Here is a 9065-nt window from a genome sequence, read left to right as displayed (position 1 = left end):
TATTTCTGTGGTTTCTGTTATCATGAGTTCTTGCATCAGTGTTGCTGACTATGTGTGTGAGTTTTCTGGGCTCACTGTTGTTGGAAATGCATGAAATGCAAATAAAATGTACATCTTGTCCCCTTTCCTTTTACTTTTAGTAACATTAAGGTGAAATATTTACACCCAAATAGTCCTGATAACTTAAATTTTCTATACATTATCCTGAAACTCAGCCTTGCAGGTTTGCAAACCCAGATCTCAACTGAAACTTGAAATGTCTGTGTGTTTGAACAATTTGTAGATGCACAGCACGAGCTGAACCTCGAGTCCCTGCACATGAGGTAGTAACTGAGAATAACCAGCTCGATTCTAAATTACCCTTTGCACTGTCAATTTGCAGCGTCTTCCTTCTGGATGGACGTTTATAGTCCCAAGGTGAAGAACAAAGAGATATAAAAACAGCTTTGTTCCTGCAGCCATCACTCAGACAGCAGAACAGCACAGATGCAACAGAAACAGAGTTTATTTATTTTACTTTAGTGGTTTTTAGTTTGGAGCCTTATACATTTTTATGTTTTTATTATTTCTGCATATTGTCTGTGTCATTTATAAAAATGTGTGTGGTTGCTTTGTCTTACTGCAAAACAAATCTGCATTCAGGAACAAACTCAGCGAGGAATCTACTAGTAGAAGTAGTAAAACCACAGTGTAAAATAGTCCTGCAAAAGCTTACCAAGATGTTATAATGTACGTGTATGTATGTATATATAAATGTCAAATTTTACTTAAAGCACCAAAAGTAAAAGTACACCTTGTGCAGAATTGAATAATATATATTATTTCAGGAGATTATTATAATATTGACACATTAATGTGTAAACATCACTATGTTGCAGCTGATAAATGTAGAATAGTCTTGATAATAATAACAATAATAATAATACATCATAATATGTTTATATTTTGTGGTAATAATCTGAATCTGCAAAGCAACTGGGAACTTATGATGCCAAATAAATGAAGTGGTGTAATAATAACAATATTTCCCTTATTACACATATCACAATGAAAATTAAACCACAATTAACAGAGGATTGTGTCTGGAAACAAAAGTAGTCTGCCCTTCATCAAATTAATCTTCAGATGATGTATACCACTTCTATGTGGCATTTATTGTTGACCTGCTATCTCCCCCTAAAAATCCACTGCCTGCAGCCCTCAATTCTCTATAAAAGGTGGCAGAATAATAAAGTTAAATGGAAATACTCAAGTAAAGTACAAGTACTTCAAAATTGTACTTAAGTACATGTGTAAATAACTTAGTTACTGACTGCCACTGTACCTCGACGAGCACAGTAATCATAACATTTGTTCATACGCAGTAAAGGACGGGGTTCGTAGCAGGCAGCCGTTCAATCAAACAATTACCTGGACAGAGACGGCTCTGCAGGATTTTCTTTTCTCTCTGTGAAGCTGTTATCTATTCATTAGAGGCAGCCTGGAGGACTGAGCGCTCTGCGTCTGAAAACTATTTGAAATGATGAAAATGCAAGCATCTGTCATGCATTAGCATGCACACTGACAGTCCCGTCCACAGAAAGAGGTTTAAAGAGCTTTCTGAGCTCAGAGCGGTTTGTTAGAATCTATTTCCATAGCTTTGAGAAAGATTTTCTGGACGATGGCTTTTGATGTCACTTAATATTTTCAGCTCCTGGGAGCACGCTTTAACAGTATCAGCATCTACCGCACAATCAGAGAGCTGGGGGCAGTGAAAGCTTTTTGTGTCTCAAAGGAATAGCAGGAATTGTTATATTATGATGTGTGTTCCTGTTGGTCCCTCGAGGGACATTATGAATTCTACACTCCTGAATCTGTGAAAAAACAGAGAATCTACAGCTCAGGATGAAGTGTTAACAAATTATGTCTGCTAGTGGCCAAATAAAGGTCCCCTTCATAATTAGTGCCATTTCAGTTCAATGACCAATCAGTGCGGGCTGATGTGTTGAATTGTAGGCTACCTCCTCTGCTCTAGCAGTAATTACAGGGTTTATGGTTACAGCCACGGCCTCGCCGGCTGACATGACGTTCTGAGCTTAGATAGGGAGGTGGAATTGATTTTGAACTTGGTGGCTGTACAAGGCAGTGTGTTTCAGAGTGGATGTAATGGTGTGTGATGTGAAAGAGAGGTGGGTGCACTGGGAGAATAGGGAGGCAGAGCAAGAGAGAGAGAGAGAGAAAGAGAGAGAGAGGGAGGCATATGTGGACGACTCTGGAGAAAGAATAACCATTCGTTTGTGTTTCTTGGCTGATTGCACCTCGACCATGCCAGAGTGAGAGCTGCCTTTTACAAAAGATGGTAAGGTGTCCATTTTCTTCTTTAAAAAATATTTGTAACATATTTATTTACTCTCCCACACTTTTATTTTCTAACCTGCATCAACAGTGAATGTTTTAGATATTTATGCTTATGCTTAACAAGAAGAAAAGGAGGATATCATTTTCTTTTTTCCTATATTTGCTTTTGGGAAGGTAGTCTGACTTTCAGATGAACAGGGGACAATCTTTAGTTTTATTTTAGTTTTATTTTAAAGGACAAAATAGTCTCACGTGATGGCTTTAATGTGAAAATGGGTCATTAAGATGTACTTTATTCACCTAACTTTTCCATTCAGTCAACTAGCTAACAAGAATAATATGTCAGTTATAAGACAAAAAATACAAATGGATTTTTATGGATTATGGTCCAATGGTCACTAAATATTATCTCCAGCAGCAGTCTTCCCCCACCTCTCATTTTGGTTTGCATCTTAACAGAAAGTTAAATATACTGTTGACCTATATTAATATTCAAGTTTAACCTTTTATTTAGTCCTTCTTTATTCTAAACTTGAGAGTGGCTGGAATATTCAAAATTTTGTTATGTAAAGTTGGAAAGTGCTGATTCCACTTTCAATGTGAGCACTGATGCTGTGGAAAACTGTTATTTCGTTATAAACCTGCTTTGACTGATTGGATAATGAGTGACTCTTTTGTCCACTTGGGGGCAGTAGAAATAAGTCAACTCGATTAAATTGTGCTAAAAAGTTTTTATGCTTGTTTGAGGTGATTTTTGTCTATGACAAAAAAGAGTTTATGCATCGAATGGGTTGTGGAAACATCTTTATTAAATAAGTTTGGGCATAGTGAACATTTAACTCAAATCAGCTTCTTATGTTTTCAGCATCTTCCCAGACAAAATATTATTAATTGTCTTTGTCTCTGGGCAGCATGAAGCATGGCCAATAGCTGGCGTGAGAGAAACCAAATTCCTGAAGACTTCTCTTGACTTTTATTATATCGTACATGGTTTAGACAACCAAGGCGACTTGATTTGTTTCGGTTTGCAACTTTTAATTCTTCTAGTTCTAACTGCTGACAAAACAGCAACACTGTGACCTAGTTTGTTACAGCCAGTTGATGAAAACAACATTAAGCAAGTATGCTTAAAATTCACTTTAAAGTTTTTAAAGTAAACACAGTTACTGGCACATTACAGTATCACCTTCTGAGCTGATATGGTGAACCTTGAAGCAAACATGTGCTTATTTATACATCCGGTGGATATTAGCAACATTAACTTTCATTTGGAATGGTGTTTGTGTACTACTGATGACTGTGAGGTGTAAAAGCCATTCTTAAATAAACCAATAGCTTGATTGATATTTTCTGGATTGCACACAAAAAATTGTCACCTGCTCAGTCCAGATATTTTCATAGGGTCCCTTTCTATTGTTTTTCTGTCTTTAGGATCCTTGTTTTGTGCCTCTGAGGATCAACTGAATTGCTGCTGCAGGACTCGAACACAATGGAGAACAACACAACCGTCTTTCAGGATGTGACTCACGTTGTGAATCTGACAGATATACCTCTGAACCCTCTTGAAGAGCAGGTCGTCACAATATTTTTGACACTGCTCATCTGTGTCGTTGGGATTGCTGGGAACATCATGGTGGTGCTGGTTGTGCTGCGCACTAAACACATGGTGACCCCGACCAACTGTTACCTGGTCAGTCTGGCTGTGGCAGACCTCATCGTGCTGCTGGCTGCAGGGCTGCCTAACATCTCTCATGTTGTAGCCTTCTGGGTTTACGGATACACGGGATGCTTGTGTATAACTTATCTTCAGTACCTGGGCATCAATGTGTCGTCCTGCTCTATCACAGCCTTCACCATTGAACGTTACATCGCTATTTGTCACTCTATAAAGGCTCAATTCATTTGCACCGTTTCTCGGGCCAAGAGGATCATAGCTGGAGTCTGGATCTTCACCTCGCTCTACTGCATCATGTGGTTCTTCTTAGTGGACACGGATGAAACCGTCTACGCCAACGGAGTGGTCGTCACATGTGGCTACCGCGTCTCCAGGAGCTTCTACATGCCGATATATTTCCTGGACTTCACTTTGTTCTATGTGATCCCCCTCATTGTGGCCACTGTGCTGTACGGGCTCATCGCCAGGATTTTGTTCATGAGCCCGCTGCCCTCCCATCTGAACGACAGAGCTGAAGGCGGGTCGGTTCATCAGGGTCACTCCAACAGCACCAACAAGGCCAACAAGGGTGCAGTCTCTGCAAGGAAACAGGTAATGGAATGACTGAAATACATTTTAGAGTAAAATAGAAGAATAATTCACCTATATAAGAAAATATTATTATCTTATCGATAACTTTGGATTAAGAAAAGCCAGATCTCAATGTAAATATGGTAATTATAAAAGAAAAAAATGTTAAGGTTTTTCTACGTCTTGATTGTTTTTCTACATCTTCTACAAAAGACATAAAATAAGCGATTGAGACCATAAACAAAATCAATTTAGAAGTACAATCATCTTCCTTTAGACATTCATAAAACTGACTTCTTCTTGTAACAAGTGGAGTCGCCCCATGTTGTTGGAATTTTGGGGCCCTTTGCAACAATTAAGGTAATTTTTCTAAAACTGACATTCAACATTCACACACACTTTAAGCCATGATTGGAGAGCTGTAAATGAGAAAGGTTTTCTCTCAAGTTCTCCTTTTTCATTACTTACACAACTTCTCTCAATATGAATGCAGACAAACAAGACTGTAGACTCTTGTTGTTAAACATCTTCTACAACATTAACATGACGTCAAACGGCATGCCTGTTAACACAATTATAATTGTACTTTTCATCAATATTGCCACTGTAGCGGCATGTGTTGGACCCAATTGCAGCACACAGGATACCAGGAACAGCTGGTAACAACTTTTGATGTCAGACTCAGCAGATACAGTTTATTGCAGGTGAAATGCACAATAAATAGGTTAAGTCTTTTAATTTTCTGGCAGAGAAGCTGATTCAGCAGGCTGAAGAACTCAAATCAGAGACAGAAGGCTGGTGAGTTTACCAGGACTCAGGTGAGATGGGTAGATCAGAGGCAGGCAGGGTCGGCAACAATCTGGCAGTGACCATGCGTGAGGCAGGAGTCTTTATAGCGGCTTGGTTAGTGATCTGAGGCAGCTGGGTGAACAGGTGAAGGCCGTTAAGCTGATGAGGGGGAAGTGGCTGACAGGTAGGATGAGGAGTCAGGCTGAGTAGAAAAATACTGGAAGGCAGAGCTAAACTGTGACAGCCACATAATCTCCTTGTCCCTTCTTTCCTCGCTCCTCTGCCTCTTCCTCTGCATCAACAGATAACAAAGATGTTGGCTGTGGTGGTGGTCCTCTTCGCCTTGCTCTGGATGCCTTACCGAACCCTGGTGGTGGTCAACTCCTTCATCGATCCACCTTACCACAACACCTGGTTCCTGCTCTTCTGCCGCATGTGCATCTACACCAACAGTGCAATCAACCCCATCATTTACAACCTCATGTCTCAGAAGTTTCGCATGGCGTTCAAAAAGCTCTGCAAGTGTAACTGGCGACGCGAGGAGAAGGCGGCAGAGTACAAGGTGCCGATGTATTACAGTGTGATGAAGGATTCATCCCATGAGAGCAATGAGCTGGTCACAGAGCAGGAGGATGTGAGTCAGACCACCAAGAGGCTTACCGAGACCGATGACGATGCAAGCACTTACAGCATTTCTTAACAGACGATTTGATTTGTTTGTCAGCTTTATTAGGAATAGCTGGTGGGAATTCTGGAGGCACCTCATGTTATTTTCATCATAAAAAGTTTATTTCAAAATTATTTTCCTGCTGCATTTTTTTATGCTATCTCTTCCGCCACATTTTTCATCGTAGAAACTTAAAAAATCATGATTTCTGAAATATTCCACACATTTTTCCTCAATTCAAATGAATGGTGAACGAGACAAAAAAATAATTATTTTGACAGTTATTTATTAATAACTCATTCATGCTTTCATCTAGCAACTCCCTTCAAACTTTAAAATGTTCCCCATCTTTCCTGTATTCTACACACCATTCAACTTTCAAAAATCTTCAGAAAACTATTATTATATTTAACCTTAAAAATATTTAACCTTATTTAAAGCTTAGGTTAAAACACTTTTTTTTAAATGTTTAAATTACATTCATATTAATTCCACCCAATCCCATTTTTCAAGCTATTCCTACTTCAACTTCTTCTGACACATTCCCACCAGCATGGCCAGTAGCATCAGCTATTCCAGCATTCCCACCCCAATTTATTCAGAAATTCAGAAATTCTCTAGTTTCATTTTAATGTTTAAGATTACAAGTATGTACTGCCTCTGAGATCTGTAGATGTTCTTCTTGTTTGCAGTAACACAAGTTATTTCTGTGGTGTAGTAGTTGTGGTTCTTTTGCATCAGTATTTTAAATGTTTTAAACATAGTATGTGAGACCAGATTTTAGTGTACTCCGCACTGTCTAGTGGGCATAACATACCTCATAGTGTGCATCACCATTACACATAATTGAGTGGCTCTTTGCATATATTTTCTTGCACATAAGAAAAGAAGAATAAATGGGAAAGGTAAACATTTTATTTGAGTTGTACCGGTAGTCGTTATGTGCAACAAGTGTGCTTTTCATGGTGTGCTCAGTTAAAATACACTCTTCTACAGCAATGAAATATACATAATTGAGATTTTCTCTTAAAAAAAACCCACTTCTTTATACATTTATCCAGTTACAACAAGACAATATTAATAGTACAAACAATAAAAATAGAGAGAGTTTTAACTGTGCTGTATGTTTCTGACAGTTTGCTTCACATCACGTACCTGCATGTAACAAACTATGTTGGTATTTAATCAAAATGGCCAAATATTAATTTTTCTATGAATAAATAGTCCAAATATTGATCAGAATATTATGAAAGTGGATGTTCTGGCCAGGCTAACAACATCACTTTAATGGAAATACCTCAACAACTATTGAATGGATTGTCAAGAAATTTTGGACTGAAAGTCATGATTCCCAGATGATGAATCCTACTTGTATCACCATGTGGTTTAAATGGACAACTATTGGCTGAATTGGCTTATTATTAAAATAATTGGTTTTATCCAGCACTTCATTTGCTTGTGACTAAAAATCTGAAAAACTAATGACATCAGCCCCAGTTTTGTGTTTAGTACTAATTTCCAAATATTAACATGCTTAACTAAGGTGACCAACATGTTACACTTCATGGCTATTGTAGATGTTGACTGACTTTAGCTCAAAGTATTGCTGTGCATGTAGACACAAACTAAGTCTAAAGATAGGTTTCATACAGAACAAAAAAAAATCAGTTTTGGTGAAAGTCCAGCGTTTAACCAGTTCATCCACGAGAACTTCTTTCCTGAGTGTACTTTGTCACTCTTTATACCACCAATACTACTATTGCGACAACTTCAACTGCATTGAGCTCTCTAGCCAGGCTTGAACTGAGGACATTGTGGTTTATTGTTTTGCACTGTGACTCTTATAAATTAATTGTTTGTGTGTTCCCCTAATAGCTCTACCTAATTTCAGTAGAGGTTTTAATTACCCAGAGTGACTGCGAACACCTGTTGAGTCTCATATATTAACAAACTCCTCCTTTAACCCTTGAAGTTGTCAGGAGACAACAATCCAAAAAACAACCCTTCAGCTCATCCACTGAGATTATTTCTGCATGTAAAGTTTGCATCATTGGATTTCCAGTCTGCTGAACTGGGAGGCAGGCAGGAAGCTGCGATAACAACTCAGTTCCAATTCAAAACATCTGCCAAGTCAGAGAATGAAAATAAACTTGTCTCTCTGACATGCAACACGTCTGACAGCAAGTGCATTATGGGAAAAATATTGTGACGTTAATAGTTGCCAACAAGTCAGCCGTCTCCCTCCATCATATTGCTGTCGCCTCCATCATCACTGCTCTCCATTTCTCTGGACCCATGTATAAATCCCTTTCATGATCTGTTCAGTATATTTAACTATTCTGTATATTGTATCTGTTTGATCTCGTGTTTTAAACATATTTTGTAAACAGGCTTTGTAGTTTCATGTAGATACAACCGTAATATATGTATACATTCTCTTTATTCGTGGGAGTGTTGTGTGTTGAATTAAAATACATTTTGACAGTATTCATTCGGTATTTCAATTATAAAATGTAGATTTACATAAACTGATTTGAAAGTGTGGCAGTAACATGTTTGTAAATGCTGAATAACAGATGAATCAGTTCAAGGACCCACTTACATTTCTCTTTTGCTTTAATTTGCATTAATGAGCCTATACCTTATCATGTTCGATTGAGCACATCATTCCTTTGTTCCCTGTTGCAGTCGTAGACTATAAAGACACCTACACCTTAGCGTGCAAATTACATGAATATCAATAGCTAAACATATTGACGTGAAGCATTTGTAGGAGCTAAATGCAGCTATAGAGCAAGGTTACTGTCAAAAATCAACCCTGCCTGTGTTTTTTTCTAATGAAGGAGTCATGTTCTCAGTCACGTCCAGAATAATGTATAAAGCACTGAACTCCCTCTGGACTTTGTGCAGGCTGTATAGTGTTGATAAATTCCATATAAGGAGTTTTTATGATAAAAGAGACGCCACAGGACCTACAGCAAAAATATTGCTAAACCTCCAGCAGCTATTTATATTTTTTCTTTTCAG

General features: G+C 38.2%; 1 protein-coding gene across 1 annotated transcript; it reads left to right on the top strand.

Moving 5' to 3' along the window:
- The first annotated feature begins 2236 nt into the window (after positions 1 to 2236).
- On the top strand, positions 2237 to 6281 carry LOC131971880 (thyrotropin-releasing hormone receptor-like). Its single transcript, XM_059333539.1, has 3 exons — positions 2237 to 2338; positions 3769 to 4603; positions 5676 to 6281. The coding sequence occupies exons 2-3, from the start codon at positions 3827 to 3829 to the stop codon at positions 6069 to 6071; spliced, it is 1173 nt and encodes a 390-aa protein (XP_059189522.1). The 5' UTR covers positions 2237 to 2338; positions 3769 to 3826; the 3' UTR covers positions 6072 to 6281.
- Positions 6282 to 9065: the final 2784 nt, after the last annotated feature.

This window comes from Centropristis striata, chromosome 5, assembly GCF_030273125.1.
Source record: "Centropristis striata isolate RG_2023a ecotype Rhode Island chromosome 5, C.striata_1.0, whole genome shotgun sequence".
NCBI lineage: Eukaryota > Metazoa > Chordata > Actinopteri > Perciformes > Serranidae > Centropristis > Centropristis striata.
Note: the sequence above shows the minus strand (reverse complement) of the source record. Positions and strands in the feature narration are given on the sequence as shown.

Coding starts and splice junctions, on each gene's coding strand:
- LOC131971880 (XM_059333539.1), top strand. CDS start 3,827: ATGGAGAACAACACAACCGTCTTTCAGGATGTGACTCACGTTGTGAAT. Junction 4,604..5,675: donor CAGTCTCTGCAAGGAAACAG/GTAATGGAATGA, acceptor CTGCATCAACAG/ATAACAAAGATGTTGGCTGT.